The sequence below is a fragment of the Porites lutea genome, chromosome 11 (genome assembly GCF_958299795.1).
Source record: "Porites lutea chromosome 11, jaPorLute2.1, whole genome shotgun sequence".
In the NCBI taxonomy this organism is placed as follows: Eukaryota; Metazoa; Cnidaria; class Anthozoa; order Scleractinia; family Poritidae; genus Porites; species Porites lutea.
This window is the reverse complement of record NC_133211.1, coordinates 2,137,587-2,163,341: the sequence shown is the minus strand read 5'-3', so window position 1 is coordinate 2,163,341 and position 25,755 is coordinate 2,137,587. Positions and strand designations below refer to the sequence as shown.

The 25,755-nt window shown below is 38.2% G+C and overlaps 1 protein-coding gene and 1 long non-coding RNA gene across 2 annotated transcripts; both read right to left on the bottom strand.

Annotated features, from left to right (window-relative positions):
* Positions 1-510: 510 nt before the first annotated feature.
* LOC140952408 (uncharacterized) lies at positions 511-12,473 on the bottom strand. The gene is made up of 4 exons (XR_012167355.1): positions 12,441-12,473; positions 5,530-5,636; positions 2,565-2,706; positions 511-1,997 (listed from the first exon to the last, which is right to left on the bottom strand). It is a non-coding gene; the product is annotated as an uncharacterized lncRNA (long non-coding RNA).
* Positions 12,474-12,891: 418 nt separating this feature from the next.
* On the bottom strand, positions 12,892-25,305 carry LOC140952404 (uncharacterized). The gene is made up of 5 exons (XM_073401833.1): positions 25,286-25,305; positions 21,731-21,774; positions 19,110-19,216; positions 16,108-16,252; positions 12,892-15,373 (listed from the first exon to the last, which is right to left on the bottom strand). Exons 3-5 carry the CDS (start codon positions 19,195-19,197, stop codon positions 15,274-15,276), a joined length of 333 nt encoding a protein of 110 aa, XP_073257934.1. The 5' UTR covers positions 19,198-19,216; positions 21,731-21,774; positions 25,286-25,305; the 3' UTR covers positions 12,892-15,273.
* Between the last annotated feature and the right edge of the window lie 450 nt (positions 25,306-25,755).

Sequence of the window (25,755 nt, the reverse complement as noted above, 5' to 3'; positions counted from 1 at the left end):
CACGGTGTTGACCTGGTTAAATAGGGGCACCCAACGAGGATATAGTTGAAAACCACTTAACATAGCATTGTTGAACGTATTTTAGTATTTAAACGGTAGATATAGGCATATTTTTATCCCCTAAAAACGTTTCATCTGTTCGGATTTCCTAGCTGAAAGTCTAGTGATCCGAAAATTATAGGAATCAAAACTTACGTTTTCGAAAATTTCAGCCAGGAAAAGGCTCCCGAAAATTCTAGGTGGCCTTTTTTAGGGTAAATATCCGTTTAAAATGGGTAATTATACCATTTTGTAGATGTTCGAAAATCCTAGGAGAGGCAGGCAAGCAAGAAATTTTACAACAAATGTTCCGAAAATTCTAGTTCTCAAATCGTCTTCCGAACAGATATTTTCCCGAAAATAGCCGTTGGGTGCCCCTGGTTAAAGAGAGCAAACCGGTTCAACTAATATAAAATCCACTAATGGTCTGGGGTAAAATGTACACGGGTAGAAAGAAAAACATCCTATAAGTTGAACGAGGTAAACCGTTTTTTATTTTGATGTCTCTTGGTAATTGTGGGATTCAGAAACAAATATTTTTTTCCCACACAAATTCTCATATTTCGAAAGTTGCGTAACAGCACCGACGCTTACATTTTCAGCCTCGGCTTCCAGTGGTATATAACGATATGATTAAAATTACAAGATCAACTGGCGGCTGTCTAAGCGCATAGAAACGCTGACTAAGGGACGGACCATTGGAAAACTTATGGGGGGGGGGGAGGCGGGCGGGCGAAGTACAAAAAAATACGCAAGGGAAAATTAAATGAAAACAAATTCATGCACGCCAATTAATCCTTAAAAATATTCATGCTACGGCCAAACATAAATCCATACAACGAATTTGATAACGAAAAAAATTCCTGCGGCTCGGAAATTCCCTACCCCCCCCCCCCCATGACGTTTGTTATGGTCCGTCCCCAATTATCATTTTCACCCAAAATAAAAAGTAGCAACATTTTTCGCAATCTACCAGGGTGATTGTTGAAGCAAGGTAACCAGCAGTTTCAAATAACTAATGATAACAAAACAAACGAAAAATATCAGTTTTGCAAGGTGATTTTACCTGATAGAGACTACGAATCCAAAAGAAACTCGAAAACTAAAAACTAGTCAATCTTTATGAACTCAAACATCCCTTGACCCTTTCCTCCTCACATAGATCACTAGAACTAAAGGATCGGTGCACCAAAAAAATGAAGCTAAATCAGTCATCCATAGTCTTATTTGTTTTTGCTAAACAATTAAGTAGGATATGGGTGAATATTTCTTCGCGATATTTGGCAAATACACCAAGGGCATGTTGATGAACAGATCTGTGTTTGACCAAAGAATGAAATTACCATACGGCTGAGTTACTGAAGTCCAAAAAGGGATCAAATTACAAAACAACAAATTGCCCTCTAGAGGGCGTATTTCTCGGAGCTGTGTCTTGGTCAAACACAGGATTGTTGCTTTTTACGTCCCTGTTTGTGTTGCATTTCATTTTTCCCACAAACTGTTGTGGTTTTTGTGAAATTTGAATTCTTCTCTTTCCATGCCACCCCCAGGGGGTAATTAAAATAACACCTTTAGAGTGACGTAGCCTTACAATTTTTTCACTAGTCTTGTTCCTTATGGACCAAAGAACAATGTTATTGTCTAACATGTAGATAATACTCTTACATTGGATGTCAGTGTATCACCTAAAATGTGCAAAATTTGCCGGTGCAGATACCTTAAGTAGGATAACTCAAGCTATTTAAAATAATAATTCACACAGCTAATAAAAATATCAGGATTACAGTTTAAAACTAAACAAAGTTCTCCCCACCAAAAAAATACCTAAGTCAAGGTTGAGCAAAAAAGTGGAACGAAATTATAAAAGATTTTCAGGCCTTTTAAATTCGACATCTTTGGCGCGGTAACCTCTCCCAAGTTCGTTGCCGGGCTTAACACAACTATGTGGTGGATCGCATCTGTGTAATTACAAAGAAAAGAAAACAGTTTATAACAGTTCAAAGGCAGTTATATATTGGAATTTTGGAATCTCCTAATTGTCATTTGCTTCGACTCCATTCACATACTTATCCAAATACCGTTTAAAAATTAAGAAAAGCCTCATTGCATAAGCTATTAAAACTGGCATGGCGACCAAGGAAATACTGAGTTTTATGTGCTGTTCAATATTTGTACTTCCGCAGTTTATTGTAGATGGAAGCGAAGTAACTGGGCAGGAATATATTTAGGGAATGGGGGGGGGGGACCTAAAATTTTCCTTGATGTGAACAGTGTAATTTTAACGTATGAATGATAACAAGCAAGTTTTCAGTCAATAAAATAACTTTCTTTATCCATAAAGCTTGTTCAAATGGGGCCTCAATCAACTTTTTCACTCATTCTCGCTTTCCGGCTAATAAAACTTTTTTATTTCTGTATTTCGCGTGGCGAGACCTTAAAACTAACAACTTATAGAAATAATAAATACAAACTTCAGGTTGATTCAAAATAACTTTAAAAAGGTGGGAAAGAAAAATGTACGACACCTCCAATAACGTGGACAGCACTTTCCATACATGGCACCAGAGCAACAAACACCAGTGTTAAAATTACAACAGCCCCACCCAGTGGGGCTCGCACTCCATGGACAGCATTTTTTTGCGCAAAACCCTCCATCAGGGCAAATCGCTGTGTAATAATTACAGAGGTTAATTAATTTTACACAAATCACAAAGGATCAACTCTAATTTCGTTAAAGATCAGTGAAATGTCTCTTACGATTCTCTCATACATGCAGGTTCTTTATCGGCGAGCTCATTTGGTAAAAAAAGCACTTTTCTAGGCATAAACATCCTCATATTCTTTGCATGTGCTCTAATGCATTGTAGAGTAATGACAGGCTACTATGTGACATTGAAATATCAGGCAAAACCCAGAACCATCGCCTGAAAAGTATTTGCAACTTTAAAGTGACTCGATTCTACTTAATTTTGCTTTGCAAAAAACATAATTGAACTTCAGGCACTTAATCCGTTGAGATAATTCTAAAAGCTGATAACAGGTTTAGACGAACTAGTGATGATTGAGCTAATTGATATCAATTTGTAGAGGGCCTCTATGAGGATATCCACTGGTGGTAAAACGCGAAAAACTTTAGTCACCTTAAGGCGTAAAAATCGATATATTTAACGGTTAGTCAATAAACTTGACCTTCACCGCCTTGCTGAAATCCGCGTAAAAAAACTTTAAATAATCCCTGTTTTATTTAACTTGAGAACGTGCTAGAGCTGGAGCTACCACTGTTCCAAAGGCAATTGACACCAATATCCCAAAAAATGCTCTAAAAAAATCTATTCGGAAATTCGCCCAGCTTTTTCCTTAAAAATCCCTTCAAAAATCTATAAATATCCCAAAATTTTCTAAAAATTTCTATTTATCTCACAATATTTTTTAATGAAACCTCAGATCTCCCGTTAAGAAAAGAAAACGGCATATACATTTGTACGCTAGATAGCGCTTTTATTAAACAAAAGGCACTCAATGTTCCAGCAGATGAGGGCAGAGTGGAATGACGGGATGCTTTAGAAAAAGGAAACACCGCTGCACAATTGCATTGCAGTCTAGTAGTCACCAAGTAGTAAGGGACCGGTCATTATTTATCGCCGGGGGGGGGGGGTCGGAGGATTTTGGGGGGGATCACTTGATTTTTAGGAGAACAGAGGGGGGGGATCAGTGGTAACTGAGAGCCCAGAAGGGGGGATCACTGAAAATTTTGGAAGGATTCAGAGGGGGGACCACTCAAATCTGCTTGAACAATGCCAGTTTGAAAGCATACAACATAAATGTGCCCATTCTGCTGGGAGATGATAGCATTTGCAATCTCAATTTGTTCTAACACAACTTTATTTAAAAAACGGAAGTCTGTCACACTGGCGAATGTGTGCATTTCAATTTATATCGAGAAAGCTTTGTTTTAACGCTTTTATATTTTTCCTTTTATAACGTGCTCATGACTTAGCTAATATTCATCTTTAAACATGACAGGTGAATTCTAAATTGTGAACTACATAAACTTCTGATAACTGAAACATTGTAAAAAGCGTGTTTGTTTAAACATAAACCATTTACCGCCTCTCCAGGAATGGGCGTCCTGTGTCAGCTCTATACTAAATTCGATTCAACCGCTTCATCTGCCTCATCTTGAGCCTCATCATCCCATTCAACAACTTCATTTGCCTCTTGAGCCTCGTCATCCGATTCAACAGCAACATTTAGTCCCCTTCGGCAGGTTGACCCTGGACTTTGTGCCCTTAAAATGGCCGCTACTTGCTCTAGATTTTTTGCTAGGGTCGTGCTAAAAATACCCTTTTCTAGTAGCCATAGCAAAGGGTCTAGATGCAAACGCCTTGTTAGTTTCTTAGCAAAGTCAGCATTGATGCTATCTACAGGAGTAACTCTATCATTCTCTTCGATTGAACCGAAAATTTGCCCCGCGACCTCGATTGACGTCAAGTTTCCTAAGAGATGACGTGCCCTCTGCTTGAGTCGCTTGTCCTTGGTTTTTCGGACCTTCCTCTTATTTTCCTTCTTTCTTCTTGACATTGTTGATTTTCTCGCGCACAAAGGAAACTTCTTTGACAGGTTAATATGCGCTGTTGTCAACTTGTTGGATGCGGACTGAAGTTCCTCGTGCAGTGTAGTGATTCGCCTATGTGCTTCTTCTAAATAGGCCAATAAATAAATAGGCCAATAGTTTCAAGCACTTTGCAGTTTTAAGCAAGATTGCTTGTATGTCAACTGAATTCAGATGTCTGGATCCAGACTAGAAAAAGACACGGATCAAGAGACACTTTTAAAAAAAGACTGCGCGATAACGGCTTTATTATGCTGTAAGTACATCATAGTTAGAAATACTACCTGTATATGAACGTTTAAAACACTAAATATACACGTCCAAAGGTGAATATGGGTACAAAGACATGGGGGGGGGGGGGGGGGTGGGGGATCACGAAAGTTATATATAGTTATGAGGGGGGATCACTTCAATAAAATAACATTTAAAGGGGGGATCGGCTAAATTTCATCGTGTTTAGCCCAAAATCCTCCGACCCCCGCCCCCCAGGCGATAGATAATGACCGGTCCCTAAACAATGGGACAAACTTATCATTTCATAGGAAATTAAATAAAGAGGCAAAGAAAATAGAACCATTTTTTTCAAATTAATCTAAAAATCCCCAATAGTTTAAAAATCTTCTGATGCTCTAAGAATCCTAATTTTAAAAAAAAATCCAGCTTTTTGTGTCTAGGCCTAACGCCACTCCTGTGGTTCGTCCAAAAGAAAGCCGAATAGACTTTTATAAGTCAAAACCCGCTGCACAACGCTAACAAAAAATACTGAGCGGGAAAACACAGCAGGAGATCTTTGAGTTCTTATGAGTTTCTGATACGAGCCAATGGAATTTGGTAACTGAGTGAGTCTACAACCTTTTGCTTGGATTGCACATATTTACCTGCAGCTTTCAAATGCCAATAAGATTCACCAGTAGATGATATAATCAGCACAAGAATCATATTAACAGCTACTTTGTGTGGAAGCATTTTGTAAATGAACAACTTCCTGTAAAATACATAAGATGATATCATTATTGACCAAACGTGAGGTCATAATGGTTAGCTATTGAACAAGTGGTTTTTCAACCTCGTCCCCAGGGCGCTTTTCCCTGGCTTTGGAGGTGGGGCGGGAAAAGGCCCTGGCATCGGCCTGCCAATCCGTCATTTGGATTGGCTGATTGATTTAGGTAATTTATGTAAGAAAATAGCCAAATGAAAATAATTTATGCATTATACCGAAATTGAAATGGCGGAAAGTATGACCACTCCAAAGAAGAAATCCAGTTTGCAGGCTATGTGGTGGTTCTCACGAGTGTCGCTATGCTTCGAATATTCAGCAAGGCCGGCTTATGTAAACATCTGTGTTCGAAAGGTTATAAAACCTGTGGTATAAGACCGTATAAAAATTTCTGAGGACGATACAGCTGACGATACGAGGTGAGCAGTGTTATGTAGGAGTGGCGTTACTTCGTAGACAAAATGGATTAGTTTATTCGGAGAGCTCAAAATGTAGACAATACACCGTATGATTTAAACTCAGAATATTCTGTAAAACGATGCGTTTAACTTTCACTGTCTTCACATCAGTCGTCGAAGCTTCCGTCAAAGGATATGCCACCCAATGCTTCGATGCAGTGGATGAGCCGCAATAAAAGGGGGTGGTAGGCATACACGACTTTTACCTCGTGCCAAAATACTGCTAGTCTGCTACACAGCCGTTTTTAGTGTCGTCACGCAACGCTCCTTTCCACTAGCGGGGAGGAGCGATGCGTGACGACACTAAAAACGGCTGTGTAGCAGACTAAAATACTGCTCGTTCCAATAAGTTATTTTTTCCTCTGCTGGGCACATTATGCTCAGGAAGGTTCTACATTTTCACAGAGCAAATGTGATTTTAACCGCTTGTTTCTAGCCTGTTTCAGGCGTTCAAATAGTCAGTAGAGCAAGGCGGTAAGTGGGGAGCGAGTTAGTGAATCTTTCTCCCGCGCTCTAACATCTGAACGCCTGGAACAGGCAGCTTGTTTCACACTGAGAGGTCATGGCACACATATCGATTTACTGTGGTTTTGTGTCTGGTCGGCAGGATTTGCCCTCTGATGTAAGAGCATTTTCTTTGACCTCGTTTAAAGCGTAAAGTTTTTTATCACGGCTGAATAAGGGTTATAATTTTCTTCCAAGTACCTTCTGGTTATGAATAACTAAGCAATTGGCCAGGAAAGGCTCCGTTTAGCAACGAATCCTTCCAGTTGTTTGTCTGGGCAAAACGAATTCTATCTTTTTTTTTTTTTTTTTATGAAGCCTGGGTTGTCCAGTCGATATGACACATACAAAGACAGCAATATGAAAATCACATGGATTCACGTTTATATTGAATTCTTACAATTGCGATCTGAAAGACACTGACAAAATTCACAGTTTATAAGACCATGTCTAGTAGTCGATTTATCGGGGTTTGAAGCTTCTTCATTGAAAATGATAGGCTAAAACTCTCCCACAAATCAATTACAGACGTCAACGAAAAAAAAAAATTCATTTCATAATGATCCAACATGTAGCAACCCTCAAAAATCACACTGAACGATAAAAAATTTCCTCTTAGTATTAAAGCATCTGAAAATCATGGGATACCCATCACCAGTATCATTCAAATACAGTCTAACCTCTCCTTACGGACACCTCTATAGTACGGACACCTCTCTATAACGGACAGTTCGTTTGGTCCCAGAAATGCCAAAAATCATACATTCGATTCCCTACCTCTATAATACGAACATCTCTGTTCCTTTGGTGTCCGTATTAAAGAGGTTTGATGGTACCTTTAATCCTAAATGTTAAAAACAAAGTTAGAGGTGATTTTCACGAAATCTATAGTGAAATGTCAAGTTAAGGTTTAAGTGACAAAATTAATCCTGCAATATCCACAAGTATAAACAAGTTTTAGCCTGTATAGGACCGGATTGCTTAATTCATGAAAGTAATAAGTCATGATAAGTGTTAAAATTAGTAGGCTAACTTAGCCTCCTTTAGGAAGAAATGGGCTTCTTTCAAACAATGTCCTTCAGAAAAATAATTTAATCTAAACAACGAAATAAAGTGGGAGAAAGAGATGGGGGCAGATGGAGGAGGGAAGGAGGAAAGGCAGGCAACCTTCTTGTGATTGTCATTGTAGTCCTTTTGTGGACTTTGTCTTTCTTTTTGTGTTTTTTTAATTTCATTTTCCCTTTTGTTGAAACTGTTATCTGTTTCAATGTAAAGTCAAATCAGTAACCGATAATTAGATTAAATTGTAATGAACTGTTAACTGTTTGTAAAGAATAAAGGGGCAAAAGGTGATAAAACTAGTAAATTAAATAGCAGCTACCTAATTGGTACTTAATTTCGCGGGTCTAAAATTTTGCCTTTTTCGCGATTGTAAAAAATTCGCGACATTTAGCCCAAAAAGTTTATTAACATGTATTAACTAATGTTAGCAACATTACAGGATATGTATCGACAAATACACAAATTGTTGACTTGCGGAGTTTACTGCTACGTTCCATTTTGTATCTTCAGTTGTGAAATAACGTCAATTTCACACATTGCTTGTTCCAGTTAGTATAGGTAATAGCATGATTTGTAGTGATATTTGACATAAATACCACGAGTGATATTTGAAAATTGTTACACTTAATTTCACGAGCCGATAGGCGAGTGAAATTTGAGACAATTTTGAAATATTGCGAGTGGCCTACGTCAAATATCATGTACAAATCATGCTATTATTTGTTTACACTACTACCCGCAAAAGTTTTTTAATTTTTACATGTAGGTATTTCAAAGTAAGCTGAAATACCACCGCTCTAAGTCAATCAAATTGCAGAAATTTTTCATGTAGTATAAACATAGAAATTTTTAACACGTTCTGATTTTTTTACAACTACAGTGAAACCCCGTTAATACGACCACCTTCGGGCCATGGAAATTTGGTCGTATTAACGGGGTGGTCGTATTAACGGGGTAGGGTCAAATTATGGTGCAAAAATGCTTTTAAACTACATTCTACTACATTTATACCTTTAATCCGTTATAAATCAACCTTTTTGCAGTTAATTAACAACCTTACAACCGCAATTCAATGCAACTGAACAATGTAACAGTAAACGAAACCGAGTAATGAGAAAAAACAATGACTTCTTTCAGTTCCTTGTTATAAAAGGAAAGGGCTTGTGATTTGTCTCGAAGAGCCGTTTTCTATATTGTAGCGTACAACACTTTGACAATTATTACAAAGTTCAAAGTTCTGGGAGAAAAGAAAAGGAAATGGACTTGAAGAGAAAAGCCACAGTGGAAGGCAGCAGAAACAAGAAGGCAAAATAACTTTGAGAGCCTCGAAATGCTGCAAAGTGAAGTCTTTCAGATATTTTGTATTATTTATTCATGCATCCTTTTTACTGCACACAGCAATTTACCGGATGTCATGCTAACCACTAACACCTTTGCCTAAAAACATTCAATAAAATATTAGTAATGGGTTATTGTTTGTCAGATTGTGTCTGTTTTCATTCAGCAGCCCCACCAAGCATTTTGACTGGTCGTATTAACGGGGTAATTTTGTAAAGAAAATAACGACTCAGGACTCCCAAAGGTGGTCGTTGGTCGTAATAACGGGTGGTTGGATTAACGGGGTTTTCAGATAAGAAAATGAGTGGGCTTTTGTTCGGGCCAAAGAAAAGTGGTCGTAATAACGCGGTGGTCGTATTAACGGGGTGGTCGTATGGCGGGGTTCCACTTCTGATCCACTGTAAAACGAAGTCGAGAATGCGAAATTGCGAAATTTAATGTTTCTTTTTTTAATATTAGGCTGTTAAAATTGGAAATAAAACCCCGCGAAATACTGTCTCACTAAAATCGCGAAATCAAAAGTACCAGCGAAATTCAAGATCAATAAGGTAAAATAATTGATCATATTGCACTTGTAAGACTGAAGTCAGTACAGTGTACTACCGATAGCTCGAACCTTCGCTAACTCGAACCCAAATCGATTACCCCTGGATTTCCTTCATACATTTACTGAAATTTTACTTTTGGTAACTCAAACCAACGATAAAAATATTACGGGAGGAAATTCTTTCCACTGATCATTATACATATAATATATGTTTGATAAAGTGATATTATATTTCATGAGGAGCCGCGTAAAGTCCCTTTTCTAATTATCTTGAGTGACGGTTGCTATGCTCAATTTCCTGTTAGAATTTTACCTCCGACCTCGTGCATGTTAGCAGGGGTCAGATTAGCTGTCATCGGTAGTGATCTTCACAGAGGCGATGAAACAATTCTAAATTTCGCAACTGTCTTGTTAATATGGTTAAAAGGTGGGGTAAATACATGTAAATAAAGTCGAGCGCGGTCTTTTCAACTATTCTCCGGATCGGATCAGCCCGATCAAGCCACCTTGTATGGAGTATATGTGGGTTACTTTTTGCCGTTTCCTGGTCGAGAATTTCTGTGTTGATTCGCGATCAAAATCGCTTCCCTTAGAAGCGATTGGTATTTCAAGAACATTTAAACAGATCGGACAGGTTAGGAGAATTCAAGCTTCTCTTCTGAAAACTGAGAAAACCGGAGATGGCCAGCCTTCCTTCTTCACATTGGTTCAAATGCGGCGCCAATTCAGCCTTAGATCAGTAGGTTTACCTTGCGACACATTAATTCTGGTTTGTATAATGACTTGATTAATCGTAAGACTCCTTGAAGGTAAGCACAGTGTTCGATTTATTTATTTCTGCTGCGAACATATCCGCGCCAAAACCTCCTAAATGCCCGCCAAATTTAATGTGGCGCTCCCGATCGTACAGCTCGTGTTTAGGAAGAAACGGGCTCAGCACAACTTCCATTGGAGGCAATTTTGTGTACAAAAAGTACCCAATAAAGAAGTCGAAAAGCTCTATTAATTTCGTGCGACATTTTCTTGATAAACAAAGGAATGTGTTGAAAATTATAGACGTCCGTGTTTTATAATACACATACACACGTAGTGGCCAAATTGCTATATCTCTGACCTTTTTTCAACTGTTTTGCTTGTTGCCGATGTTTAAATGCTTCATCATGATCCAGTGCGATTTATAGTTGTCACTTCATGCTCAGATCTTTGTTTCAATTAATGAGAAAATTATCTTACAGTTAAAACACTCTTTGCACAACAATAAGGCCAGTAATTACCGCGTAATATTGCGTTGTTGAATGCGTTCTCAACACAACCGGACGGAGCTCTGCCTATGAAAATAATCGTTTTCCTAGTATCGAATAGGCGGATGTGACTCCCACTGGTAGCAAATTGTGCTACAAAGCCATTAATAAGGGCTATCCATGCAAGTATAAACCTCGTAAAAGCTTTTTATTTTGATCAAAAATGAAATGAAACGCGTTAAAAATATCAGACGCTCGTGTTACCCATACCCCTACCGACCTACCTAAGGTACTTCACAGATAGAGGGCTGAGTATTAAATTTGCTCGTTATCTGTAAGGCCCTAAATCTAAGTAGCTTTCCTTTTCTTTTAAAAATTTTTACGGAGGAATCGAAATGAGTTTTGGTTGAATGGTTGTGTCCATCGCGGTTCACTCCTATTTGTTGTTTTTTTTTTTTAATAAAATACGTCTGCGCAAACGGTCTCTATTATTTTTCACGAGCAGAGAGTTTTGATATAATTCACCGAAAAAAAATTCATGAACATAGTTCAGGGTATTCTGTACGTGCTTTTATGTTGGGTGTGCCGCCTGATTAAAAGCGAGCGATCGGGTGAGTCGCCTTCGCTTAGTGCTAGAAGACTTTGTAAAACGTGTATATTAAATGAATCTTTCTTTAAAAAAACGAGGCCTTAGGAAAGTTTATAAGGTAAAATAGTCTTGGAAAACGGTTTGCCAAATATATTTTTCTTTTGTTTGGGACTTGCTAAGATTGTATTGAGTCAACTAAACGCTTAGAATTCGTAATTGAACTTATTCTTTGAGTGATTCAAAACAAAGCTAAACAACGACCAAAGTTCCGTCTGCACGTGCTCTTCTGGGTGAGTCGCCTGAAAAAGCAAGCGATCGGGTGTGTCGCCTTCGCTTAGTGCAAGGGAACTTGGTTGGTTATGGCTCGTGAAAAATAATAGAGACCGTTTGTGCAATGGTATTTTATTGAAAAACAAATAGGGGGAACCGCGATGGACGCAACCAATCAACCAAAATTCATTTCGATTCCCCCGTAAAATTTTTTTAAAAGGAAAAGAAAGCTACTTAGATTTAGAAATATAAATTTCGGGGGAGCAGAATTAAAAGCGAGACTATTCCCTTTTTTGAGAAAAGGCCGGTGAAGTCTCCTATTTAAATTCTGCTCTCCAGAGAAAGCTACTGTAAAAACTATTTAAATTTATAGTTAATGTAAATTCTATTAAATTTAAATCGCTGCACTTCGTTCATCTTCGGTAAATAAATGCATATTGATTCTGAGGTATCCCCTGTTTGTTGCAAAACTCCTCTACACCGCCACAAGTTTTCCAACTGATGTACTGTTTTGGAGCGATTTTCATTCTATCAGGTTCTATTTTTTAGTTGTGTTCGTCTCATCAGCTTTTTAGTAGTGTGTGGTAAAATGAGCGGTTGACAGATATGTCGGAAAAAGCTTCACAGGAGGCCATGGAAAGAGATTCGCATTTCAGCTCAAGTATGGTTTCAAGTTGTCAACGGTCTATGCTTGGCTGAATTTAAACAATGGCCTTCTGGTCAGATGGGGGACAAATTTTCCCCCATATTTCGGTCGCTAAGGCTTGCGGCTCGCCATGTTACCTCCAGTGGCAAGTACCTACCAATCAATTTATCGTAGGTAAAATAATAAAGGACGTTAAGGGCAGAAAGTAGCAAAAAGAGGAATCATTACAAGAAGAAAAGCGAAGTTTGAGGCCAAGTAACATGCTAGTAAGTAGAACTCACTGGCGGATCCATGGGACTCCCCCTTATTTTAAGACCAAACTAAGACCGGGGCCCCCCTTATCTCAGGGTCTGGATGGCCGCCCCCCCCCCCCCCACCCCGCCCTTATCGAAGGCCCGGATCCGCCACTACAACTGGTTCAACATCCTCGCAGTTGTTCAAGCAGTTTGTCATACACGCTTTCTCCCTTTTAGTTAATATGGAAAGTCAGTAGATTCTTCCATTGTTTAAGAGTTGAGGGGTGTGTACTTATACGATATTTTTTTCTCGTATAGCGTTAAGAACAACGTAATAGGTACTCTTAAATCATAAAGTAATGAATTCTTTATTCTTAAAAAATAAAAAAAAAAGTCGACTGCTTCGCAATTCTTCATACAGCTTTTTACCCCTTCTTGATCTTTGGATATCGGATGAAATATAAGTGACGATTAGAGACTAAAACATTTACCGGGCTGACTTTGAACGAAATTATTTACAGTTTTAACTACTCCATTGAAGAGAAATCATCGTCCGAAATAATAATCAGAGACATATCTTTTATCAAGACAAGGACATGCAGAGACAAGCAATGCACGAGACAGCCACTGGTAACACCAGCTCACTACCTACCCTATTTCGACTCCTCACATTAGAATCTCGTGGTAATAACGAATTTTCAGGAGACATGCCTCGACGATTTTTACGCTTTCTACCAATGACTATAAACATAAGATTTAATTTTTCTTGCTAATGCATCTCAAATTTTAACATGTACTAATAATTTTTCCACAGAATTATACTAAGCAAAAAACTTACAGTCATCTCTCTTTATAACTGACACCCAGTTTGGGACCGGCAGTATGTCTTTCTTAGAGAGATGTTATTTAAGAAGAGAGTTAACTGTAATTGAGTTTTGGTGTGGAACTGACATTTCTTGCTTTTATACAAATGTACGATGTAGATCTACATTAGTCCTTTGTTTCTAATGGCAATAATGACGATAATGTATAATAATCAACGATAAAAATTATAATAGTAGTAATAATAATAATCGGTAGCATGTATAAAATAAAGTAGGATCATTTAAACTGAGTAGGAGTATTAAAGAAGTCTTACCGTATATCTTCATTAGAAAAAACCTTAACTGTCTTATTAAGAGAAACTACGAGATACTTACTTTGTGATATCCTAGGTTTTCGCCTTGGAACTGTTTTTGTCTAGAAACACCAAATGGTCCGTGTTTCACGTGTGAGACTCGGGTACTGAGCACCAAACTGTATTAGAATCATATGACTCTGAGTGCGAAGTGCAACTTAAGTCTCGAGATCATGAAAGAATTAAAAATTCCAAGATTTCAGTCTGCAAGCAGGCTCACTTGTGCGACTTCGCTCGGGGAATTTGTTTCTGCGAGTCCCCAGCGAGCCAGAAAAGTGGCCGGGTGACGAAAAGTAAAAGTCTGGGAAAATAACAACATCCGATCTTATAACCCTTAATCATGTGCAAAACGCCACTTGTACATCTCCAATAATGCACCTTATTTACCCCCCTACCAAACTTTGCATAACCCTGTGTTTTTCATTTCTCCTAGGTCACATTACAGCCGTCCCAAGAGAAATTGAAAACAATGCTTATGCAATTTTTTTTTTTGGGGGGGGGGAAGGGAAGGGGGTGCATTATGTGAGATTTGCCAGTGGTGTATGTTCATTGTTGTATATTCCTCGACTCTTACTCAACTAAACAGATACCGTTCTTTGTTGATTCTTGGTACCCTTAACTAAAATTAAATGTATCCAGATCGTGATACATTTGAGAAAGCAGGGGCACCCAACGACTGTTTTCTGTAAAATATCTGTCCGGGGAATCAAATATTCTCGAAGTTCCTGTTACTTGAGGACGGCGAAAAAATTTTAGATGACCGTTTTAGCTTATCTAATATATTACCTACGATTTTCTGGAGTTCAATTTTCGCATTTTACTTCCCAAGTTAGGCTATTTTTCGTAAAAAAAAAACCCTAAAATTTCGAATTCAAAAATGTGAAAAGTGAAAATGTGGAAGAGATGAATTCAAAAATGTCTCACTTTCGTAATACGTCGAATTTCATCTAGAATTTTGGGGAAAATAATACCCAAGCCCTTGTAATTTCGAAGAGGCTCAAGTTCCTCTAGGATGACCGAACAGATACATATTTTACAGCGCCGCTTAGAATGCTTTAGTAGAGATCTAAAAGTATACTCCGGATAGGCTAAAAAGTGTTTTCAATGTATTTACTAGGAAGCCGTCGTTGGCTGCCCCTGACAGATGGCTAAAAGGAAACTTACGAATCCAAAAGAAACTCGAAAGCTAAAAACTAGTCAATCTTTGCGAACTTAAACATCCCTTGACCCTTTCCTCCTTAGTAAAACTAACGGATAATTCATCCATATTCTTACAGTCTAACTTCTCCTTAAGGACACCTCTCTATAACGGACAGTTCGTTTGGTCCCAGAAATGCCAAAAATCACACATTTCCTACCTCTATTATAGGGACACCTCTGTAAAGTGGACAATTGCTTCTGTCCCTTTGTTGTCCGTATTAAAGAGGTTTGACTGTATTTGTTTTTGCTATTCACACAGCTAATAAAAATATCAGGGTTATAGTTTAAAACTAAAGAAACTTCTCCCCACCAAAAAAAGATACTCTAGTCAATGTTGAGCAAAAAACTGGGACGAAATTATAAAAGATTTTCAGGCCTTTTATTTTCTACATCTTTGGCGCGGTAACCTCTCCCAAGTTCGTTGCCAAGCCTGACACAACTATGTGGTGGTTCGCATCTGTAGAATTAGAAAGAAAAGAAAACAATTTATAGCATATAAGGCAATGCAGTTGTATATTGGCATCCAATAATTTTCATATATTTGCTTCGACTCCATTCACATAATTCGAAATAATTACACAAAAACTGTTTTTGAAAAAATAAAGAAAAGCCTCGTTGCATAAGCTATTTAAACATGGCGACCAAGGGAATTCTGAGTTTTATGTGCTGTTCGATTTTTGTACCTCTGCAGTTATTTGGAGATGCAGGCGAAGTTTCTGGATCTCGGTTACTGACATTATTCCGAGAATTTTTTTTCAGACACACTGATTAGGAAAAGTTCAGTTAATATGGAAAGGGTGGGCAGGAATATATTTAGAGGGGGTGGGGCTGAAATTTTCAAAATGTGTGTTTGTAGTGGATGGGGGGAGGGGCTCTGCAAACTGATGATAGGGTCACAAAGAGGGGGGGGGCACCTAAAATGTTCCTTGATATGAACAGTGTAATTTTAACCTATGAATAATAACAAGCAAGTTTTCAGTCAATAAAATAATTTTCTTTACCCATAAGGCTTGTTCAAATGGGGCCTCAATCGAATTTGACTCAGTCTTGCTTTCCGGCTGATAAAACTTTTTTATTCCTGTATTTGGCGTGGTGAGACCTTAAAAGTAACAACTTATACAAATACTAAATACAAACTTCAGGTTGATTCAAAATAATTTTAAAAAAGCGGGAAAGAAAAAAGTACGACACCTCCAACGGTGTGGACAGCACTTTCCATCCATGGCACCAGTGCAACAACGACCAGCGTTGAAATTACAACAGCCAAACCCAGTGGGGCTCGTTCTCCAAACACAGCATCTTTTTTGGCATATACTTCCATCAGGGCAAATGTCTACTGTATGTAATAATTACGGAGATTAATATAAAAGCTGATAACAGGTTTAGACGAACTAGTGATGATTGAACTAATTGTTATCAATTTGTAGAGGGCCTCGATGAGGACATCCACTGGTGGTAAAACGCCAAAAATTTAATCTCAAGGCGTAAATATCGACATATTTAACCGTTAGTCAATAAACTTGACCTTCACCGCCTTGCTAAAATCCGCGTAAAAATCCTTGTTTTATTTAGCTTGGGAACGTGCTAGAGCTGGAGCTACCGCTGTTGCAAAGGGAATTGACATCAATATCCAAAAAAATGCTCTAAAAAAGTCTATTCGGAAATTCGCCCAGCTTTTTCTCTAAAAATCCCTCCAAAAATCTATAAATATCCCAGAAAGTTTCTAAAAATCCCAAAATATCCCAAAATTTTCTAAAAATTTATTTTTATTTAACAATATTTTTTAATGAAACCTCAATTTAATGAAACCTCAGATCTCCCTTTAAGAAAAGAGAACGGCATACACATTTTGTACTCTAGATAGCGCTTTTATTAAACAAAAGGCACTTAATGCTATTCCATCAGATGAGTGCCGAGTGGAATGATGGGATGCATTGGAAATAGGAAAAAACACCGCACAAATGGATTGCAGTCTAGCAATCACCAAGTAGTAAACAATGGCACAAACTTATCATTTCAGAGGCAAATAAAATAGACCTTTATTTTCAAAATCATCGAACCCCCCATTTTTGTGTAAAAATAGCCACTATTTCTAAAAATCTTCTGATTCTCTAACAATCTTGATTTTAAAAAATCCGGCTTTTTGTACGGTCTAGGCCTAAAACACCACTCCTGTGGTTCGTCCATGCGTGGTGTTTAAAAGCTAAAAAATAGAGTCAGCCCATGGCAAAGTACATCATTTAAGGAATGAAGTCATCAATCTTGGTGATATTCAAAAACACGCCATCTGACTCATACAATTAACTGTACGAGTCTGATGACGAAGGCTTAGCTTACTTGTATAGGATCGTCGTTCTTTCTATATCTTTTTACCTAACTTTTCAAAATCCTGAGACATCGTGCAAATGGCTTATAGTTATGATACTCTGTTTCATTGGTTACGTGAAGTTAATATGCAGGGGCACCCAACGAGAATATAGTTCAAAACCACTTATACATAGCATTGTTGAACGTATTTTAGAGGGGAGAGGAAAGGGCAGTTAAATTTCTTTTCTCCCTAATTTTTTCGGCCGTTTCTCCCTCTTCCCTGATTTTTCACCTTTCTCCCTGATAAGTCTTTTAAGAGGCTTATTTTATTTGCTACTTCACCGTAGTGCCTCGTTTCCACGTGTCTTAAAAGAAGGTAAACATATATACGAAACACGTTTGTCATGTCGTTAAATCACGTTCTTCCCATACTACCTTTCAGTTGTGTCACGTAAGCTTGAAGCTTTGATGTTTACAACATTTATTTTAACTACCGTATAAAGGTCAGAATGGTTACTCACAACTACTTGCTACTACTTACTACCACTAAATCAATCTATGCGTCGGGTGTAATTCACTGAACTTGTAGAGTTTATTTCGCATTGCTGGGTATTAATTCTTCTGGTGTTTCAGCGTTAGGTCATAAACCATGCAGCGTTAATTTAGCCTTATACTACTACTACTACTACTACTACTACTACTACTACTACTACTACTAGTACTACTACTACCACTACTACTACTACTACTACTACTACTACTACTACTACTACTACTACTACTACTACTACTACTACTACTACTACTACTACTAATAATAATAATAATAATAATAATAATAAACAAGGAAGGAGACTTTCGAGATGCAATTTCAAAACAATCTTCAGTAACACCGTAAACGGCTTTCACATGAAAATAATATTCACTCACCTTGATACTCAAAAAACTCCGACAACTTCAGATTCGCTAAAACCGACGCTAAACAAAAGAGGTAACAAAAGCCCGGCATTCAGACAGATCAGTGCTGTCATCACCGCTCGGCCAAGACTGGGTACGGTGTACAAATGATGACCTCTCAATATTCACAAGGGGAGGGCAAGAAATTGTTGAGACTACATTCGAGAACTCTTACATACACTTTAACTTGCAGTTCGTGGCCAAAGCTGCCCTCATCTGTGAGTCAGTAAGGTCCTTGAATTAAGAGCTACTAAGGCCTTAAACATTCATGTCACATTTTTTAAAAGAACATTCTCCGTCCTCAATTTTTAAGCTGGTTCTCCCGTCTCCCTATTTTTTTGCTTCCTTTCTCCCTCCTTCCTATTTTTTTCGGGTTTGAAAATTTCAGCCAGAAAAAAGGTTCCCGAAAATTCTTGGTGACATTTTCAGGGTAAAAATCCGTTAAAAATGGGCAACTATACCATTTTTTAGATGTACGAAAATCCTAGGAGAGGCAGGCAAGCAAGAAATTTTACAACAAATGTTCCGAAAATTCTAGATCTTAAATCGTCTTTCCAACAGGTATTTTCCAAAATTGACGTTGGATGCCCCTGAATATACATGTATATAACTGAGTAACTCATAAGAAGCTGAAAGGTGGCCGACAGACGGGGAAAAAAGAAAGATAAGAAAGCCGAATAAAGTTTTATAAGTGAAAAACCGCTGCACAAAGCTAAAAAATACCGAGCAGGAAAACAGAGCGGGAGATCTTTGAGTTGTTATAAGATTCTAATATGAGCCAATGAAATTTGGTAACTGAGTGTAGTAGTAAACCTTTTTTTAACTAGGGTAATCCCTTCAGAATACTTAAAAGTATATCTGTTATAAATGTTATTAATAGGAGCCCTAATAGTGAGTCTACACCTTTTGCTTGGATTGCACATATTTACCTGTAGCCTTCAACTGCCAATAAGATTCCCCAGTAGATGATAAAATCAGCACGAGAATCACATTAACAGCTACTTTTTGTGCAAGCATTTTGTAAATGATCAACTTCCTGTAAAATACATAAAATGACATCATTATTGCCCAGACGTGCGGTCAAGATATTGAACAAGTTGTGAAGAAATGAAGGCTGGGTTACCCAGCAGTTACTATAAACAAAGACAGCGAAAAAAAAAAACATCTTTGCAAGTAGTTAATTTAGCAGGGTTGTCAAGCTTTTTCATTGAACATGATTAGCTTAAACTCTCCCACAAATCATCTACGGACGTGATCAGAAAAAAAAGGGTGATGCACTATGTGGCAAGCTGCAAAATCATAACTGTAAATATTCCTCTTAGTATTAAAACCGCTGAAGATAAGGGGATACCAAATGGCTCTTTGGGATACCCAGTACCAGAATCATTCAAATACCTTTAATCCTAAATAACAAATATCTACTGACTGAATTTCGTCGAAAGCACAAGAGAACAATTCAGGAAATGCCGTTAAAAACAAAGATGGAGGTCATTTCCTAGAAATCTACAGCGAAAGGTCAAGTTAATAAATGGAGCAGTATCCCGTTACTGCGCATGTACCAAACTTCGATCGATTTTCTGACAGGATGTACTTGTCACTAATTCCAAAGATGCGAGGAGAGTAAGAGAACCTTGAACATTCCGTTTGCATCGCGCTTTGCCGAGTTCCATACTACATTAAAACGTCTCAGAATTAACATATGGTTCCCGTTAAGTGTCGAGTTGGGCAAAATCGGGATTTTTGGTGTTACTTTCATTAGTGGCGGATCCAGACCTTCAGATAAGGGGGGGGGGGGGGGGGGCGGCGGTCATCCAGACCCTGAGAAAAGGGGGGAGGGAGCGGTCTCAAAAAAGAATTTTCTTGGCCCTTCGGGCCGAAAAAATAAGGGGGCCCTACCCTCCGGGCCCCTCCCCTGGATCCGGCACTGTTCATTGCCGTTAGCCGAAGGACCAAGGGAAGTAACCCCATGTGAGGGAATCCAAGACAACCTTGGATTCTGGATTCCCTGCCGTGGATGCCCCATTCCAGGTACTGGATTCCAATCCTTGTCAGGGCAACTTGGATTCCGGATTCCAATGCTTTAGTGGTATTTCGGATTTCTTGAGCTGTATTCTGGATTCCAAAGCCCAGGATTCTGGATTCCACAAGCAAAATATTTTCGGATTCCAGATGGCCCCACCGGCTCAACAAAAAATTCCCGATTCCGGAATCCGGATTCCCTAACATGTGGCGAGAGAAGGGAAGCGCTAGTCCCGGGGGTAGAACTCTCGTATGAAAGTGGCGGGGATGCTCGTCGGAAATTTTGAATTAAACCACTAAAGGAGACCAATCTGGGCATGGCTCAACCTTTTTTTGTCCCCTAAAAGCGATCATTTCAAACTTTGATTACATGACTCGCGTAAAAAAATTGAAATTAATTCAAAATGAATTAAAAGTATATAATTTCTTAATATTTCTTCTAGTGCAACCCTTAAAGAGACCTTTACGGCTAAATATAATGGTGTTTTGCCCACAACAACCTAAGCGAGACCAAATCTGAAATTTACACCCCTAAGCGAGACGACGACCCGGGAACGCTGTAATGCCAGTTTAAGGCCTATTTCTCCCGACAGCTTCCATACAAGCTCAGATAATCGTAAAAGGAATAAGCAGAAATGGAAAAGGAACAATAAAGACTATGTAAGAAACGAAGCATTCAGACACGGATATGACTGAGGAGATCTTGTGGAAGCTAAGCTTAACGAAGCACGATGTGTTGCAACGACATTTTAGTAAACTTATGATTAGAGGTTACAGATTGTTATGATAGTGCTGCGAGCAGATGCTGGGCAGTAGAACATAACGGAAGCTGTAAATGTATATAGATATTTTGATAATTTCATAAATTTCTAGATTGGTCAGTTTCCATCATTTTAGAATTATATAACATTTTATTATATAGACACGAGTGTTTTACTGGAAAATATACCACTCGTAAAATTCATAAAAACTACATCCGGGACCCGAGTGGTTTATTTTCCGTTCCATAATCTCACACGTGAGTTTATCGATGACGTAATTTCGGAAATTTCCCTCCAAAATTTGTAGGCGTCTTGCGTCCTTTGAATTTTAATTACACATTTTTCAAAGCTTTACTCATATTTTGTCATTGTAGAGCCCTATTCAGCTCAGTGTTATTTCTCAAGATTATTGTAAACAATGTCTTATATTGCTGTACTGTAAATTTGAGCCGTCACAATTACTGTTTGCATTGGCGAATAAAAATCTGTTATTTTATCGATGTCTTTTTGTCTATATAATAAAAAGAACATTACACGACGGCTTGAAGATATGAATTTTATTTTCTCGTGGCAAAAACAATATTTTACTCTCTCGCTGCGCTCGTTGGTAAAATATTGTTTTGCCACTCGAAAATAAATTCATATCTTCGCGCCACCGAGTAATATTCTCTATATAACTTCTTTCTAATTGTGAAGTGAAAAATGCAAATATTTTGAACCGCGGAAACTAAATGAAAATAATAGGCTGAGATATAGTATTGTGTTCTTGCCTTAAGTGGTTAAAAACGCGTCTCTCAGCAATGCGTGATAACTTCTGAAAATATAAAAAAATCAGACAACACAATAATAATAATAATAATCTAGGTAAGGTTGAAGCTTTTAGTATTATTAGCCATACTGAATGTTAACATATGTACGAAACAATATGATAAATAAATATAAAATGTAAAGTAAACCAAAGGGAATTAGGAAAGAGTATAATTATAAACTCCTTACAACAGCTCAACAACAAATAAAAAAACCATAATTTTGAATAGTTAAATTTAAATTCTGAGCACGTAAAAACCTTCGAAAACTCTTAAAAGAACATTGTCTTGCCCGTGAAATGTCACTAAATTGTTCATGACCTTGAGGACTGCTTCCAGAAACAAATAAGTTTGAATTTGGCATGATATATTTGCAAATGGAAACACACTCACATTGACATCGAAGAACACGCATCCAGATCCAGGCGCATCTAAGTTGTGATGACACCGCTGGACTGCTTCCTCAAAATCATCATGACAAACAAAAATCTAGCCTGTGAAGCAGGCGCTTGGAAGTAGTGGGCGCGTGCCCGTTTTTTCTTGTGCCCCTACTTCCAAGCGCCTGCTATGCAGGCTAACAAAAATCGAGACTGTTCGCATAAGATAAGCCAGGGAACCCAAGAAAGCACAGGTATACCAAGGATTAGTGTGTTGATCGCCTGGGGACTTGCAGCAATTAAACCTCCTTTCGGCCGGCAAAATCAAACAACAGGCACTCATTGTTTAGGAAAACGAGTGCAATAAAATCATAATATGTTTGACTAATCTTTGCGATGCTTCTTCGCGTTGAGATTGCATTTTTATTTATATCTTTCCAACTACGCGAGCACAGCAAAACTGGACTTGGCCACAAGTTGACCGTCTGACACAAGTTTCACTGCAGAATAGCTGTAGAGCGAGTGGAAGGAGCTTTTTAGGTCGCAAGGCGGCCGAGCTAGCGACAAGATCACGAGAAGTCTTCGTGCCGCAAGCCAAAATTTTATAAATAGGACGAAAGACTTCTTCGAAAGTCTAAAATATACTTGAGAATGTAAACAACAAATCTCCGTCGGCGGTGCAGGGAAGGAAATCCTGTAGGCGGGTCTTAAATTTAGCGTTTTTGGCGATTGTAAACAATTCGCGAAATAACAAAATATTAGCAACATATACAGGATAGGTATCGACAAATACACTTAGGACCTGTTCGCACGCAAGTTAGTCTCAAGTGCTGACTTGAAAAGTCCATTGTGAACTCACCTATTGTTAACTGGTTTTACTGGTTAGTTCAAAGAACGTAGTTACTAAAACATGGAACGACCTAACACCACCTAAAACCATCTACAACCACCTACAACCACCTCAAAAACATCTACAACCACTCGCAAACAATCTAAACCCACCTAAAACAAGATATAAATGTCTGAAATAGGGCGAGACGACAATTTATCACGTACATGAAATACGAGAATCGAACAAAACATCGGGCACTTCCCCCTAAAATCTTACTCTCCCTGGTCCCTTGTATCATCAACCATTGGCTTAACACAAAACTTCCACCGCACTGTCCTCTTATGTTGGGAGGGCTGGGATATAAGGTTGATTTTGTTTCCTCTCTCTTGTGAAACTCGTCAACAATTTGTTTGTGATTTTTAATTTTTTTAAAAATCATGTTTAAAAGGTGACATTACCAGTGATTACATGTGGTGCGAAATCTGGAATATGTCTGGAAAATTCATTTCTAATCTCAGCAGGAGCAAAACGTGATCATGAGTCACCATTGCATACGTGGCACAATTCGTACCCGCATTCGTACAACTGCGTACCGTATGAATGCACGCACGATCGCGTTTGTGCCAAAGGAAGATCCCCAAGGTACGTACAGTTCCTTTAAAATATTTCTAATGCAGACCATTCTTATTCACACTTTTTCTAGACTGCTTGCAGTCCGCCTTTTCCCTTAAAATCCGTCTAGTTCTTTATATCTCCGACAATATACTTAGCATGATCGTGACTTAAGCCATACATACAAGGACTTAAGCCATACATACAAGGGACCAGGGAGAGTAAGATTTTAGGGGCAAGTGCCGAATGTTTTGTTTGATTCTCGTATTTCATGTACGTGACAAATTGTCGTCTCGCCTTATTTCAGATATTTATACCTTGTTTTAGACGGGTTTAGATTGTTTGCGAGTGGTTGTAGATGTTTTTAAGGTGGTTGTAGTTGGTTGTAGATGGTTTTAGGTGGTTTTAGGTCGGTCCATGTTTTAGTAACTACGGTTCCAGTTTATCTAGAGATTATTAATACATTCAGATTTTTTTTAATAACGGAGATTACAGTTTAGAAAAACACTTGACAAAAAAAATTAGCGATAGCAATGAATGACGTTTCGATGACTCCATGTCATCATTTTCAAATTCGTGTGGTTCTTAATTCCTTGATCTTTTCTAAGATGCGAAGTCGCGAAATTGACGCTCTGATGAAATCGCGAAAAAACCCCTCGAAATTGAATAACTATAAGGTAAAATAACAGACCTTTGTCGAGCCTGAGAGTATCAGGAATACCTAAGGGCTAGGAACGCGTGATACTCAGGCAGAGTCACGCGACGGCGATTTTGTCCCAAGAGATTAAATGGGCTTTGTCATGATAAAGGTCTATTGGTCATATTGCACTATTGCACTTGTAAGACTAAAGTACAGTCAACTACCGATAACTTGGACCCTCGCTAACTCGAATCGATTTTCCCTGGATTTCCTTCATATATTTACTGCAATTCTACTCTCGGTAACATGAACCCATGATAACTTAAACCTCCCGCTAACCACATGTTCAATGCGCACTTTTTTTCAAATATTACGGGGTGATATTTTTTCTACTGAAATTTATATGATTGAGTGGTATATTTCTTACCTCTAGTAACAAGTACTTAACCAATCAATTTATCCTAGGTAAACTGCTAAAAAACGTTAAGGAGCAGAAAGTAGCAAAAAGAAGAAAAATATTACAAGACGAAAAGCGAAGTTTGAGTAAAACTACTAGTTCAACATCCACGTAGTTGTTCAAGCAGTTCCTCGTACAAGCCCTCTCTCTTTTAGTTTGGAGAAGTTAGAAGATTCCTCCATATGGTAATGTATGATAACGAGTTTCAAACAAAAGAAAAGAAAATTTAACTGACCAATCATAACTTGAACCATATACGACATTCTTTCTCGCATAGCCTTAAGAACAAAGTAATAGGTACTCTTAAATCATTATGTAATGAATTCATAATTGATAAAAAAAAACTTGATTGCTTCTACAAAGAACTTTTAAGCCCTTCTTTATCTTTGGATATTGAAGGAAACACTGATTAGCGACTTAGTTCTTTTCGCTGCAACTCATAAATTCATTACGCTAAACAATTATGTGTCTTGATTAGCTTTGTGTTTCTTTTGACAAAAACGATGATAATTATGTATAATAATAATAATAATAACAATACTGGAAAAAACAAGTTAGTAACACATCAATATCTTCATTTAAGTACCTTATTAAACTGTACCTTGAGATACCTTCTTTGTGATGTGCCTTTGCACTATTTTGTCTAGAAACACCAAATGGTCAGTGTTTCACGTGTGAGACTCGGGTTATTAGCACCAAACTGTATTAGAATCATATGACTCTGAGTGCGAAGTGCAACTTAAGTCTCGAGATCATGAAGGAAATTCCAGGATTTAAGTCTGCAAGCAGGCTCATTTGTGCTACTTCGCTCGGGCGGAGTTTGTTTCCGCGGCGGAGGTCCCAGCGAGCCAGAAGAATGGTAGAAGTCTTGGAATTTAATAATATGTAACCCTTAATCGTGTGCAATGTTCATTGTAATATTCCTCGACTTTCACTCAACTAAACAGAGACCGTTTTCTGTAGACTCTTGGTCACGCGCCCTTAACTAACATCAACAGGCATTTGAGAAGAGAACTTTGTATTCGAGGTCGAGAACGGCGTACGAGATTTCAATGAAAGTTTTTCGCGTAT

Coding starts and splice junctions, on each gene's coding strand:
- LOC140952404 (XM_073401833.1), bottom strand. CDS start 19,197: ATGCTTGCACAAAAAGTAGCTGTTAATGTGATTCTCGTGCTGATTTTA. Junction 16,253..19,109: donor TTGGCAGTTGAAGGCTACAG/GTAAATATGTGC, acceptor TATTACATACAG/TAGACATTTGCCCTGATGGA. Junction 15,374..16,107: donor TGCTGTCCACACCGTTGGAG/GTGTCGTACTTT, acceptor CTAATTCTACAG/ATGCGAACCACCACATAGTT.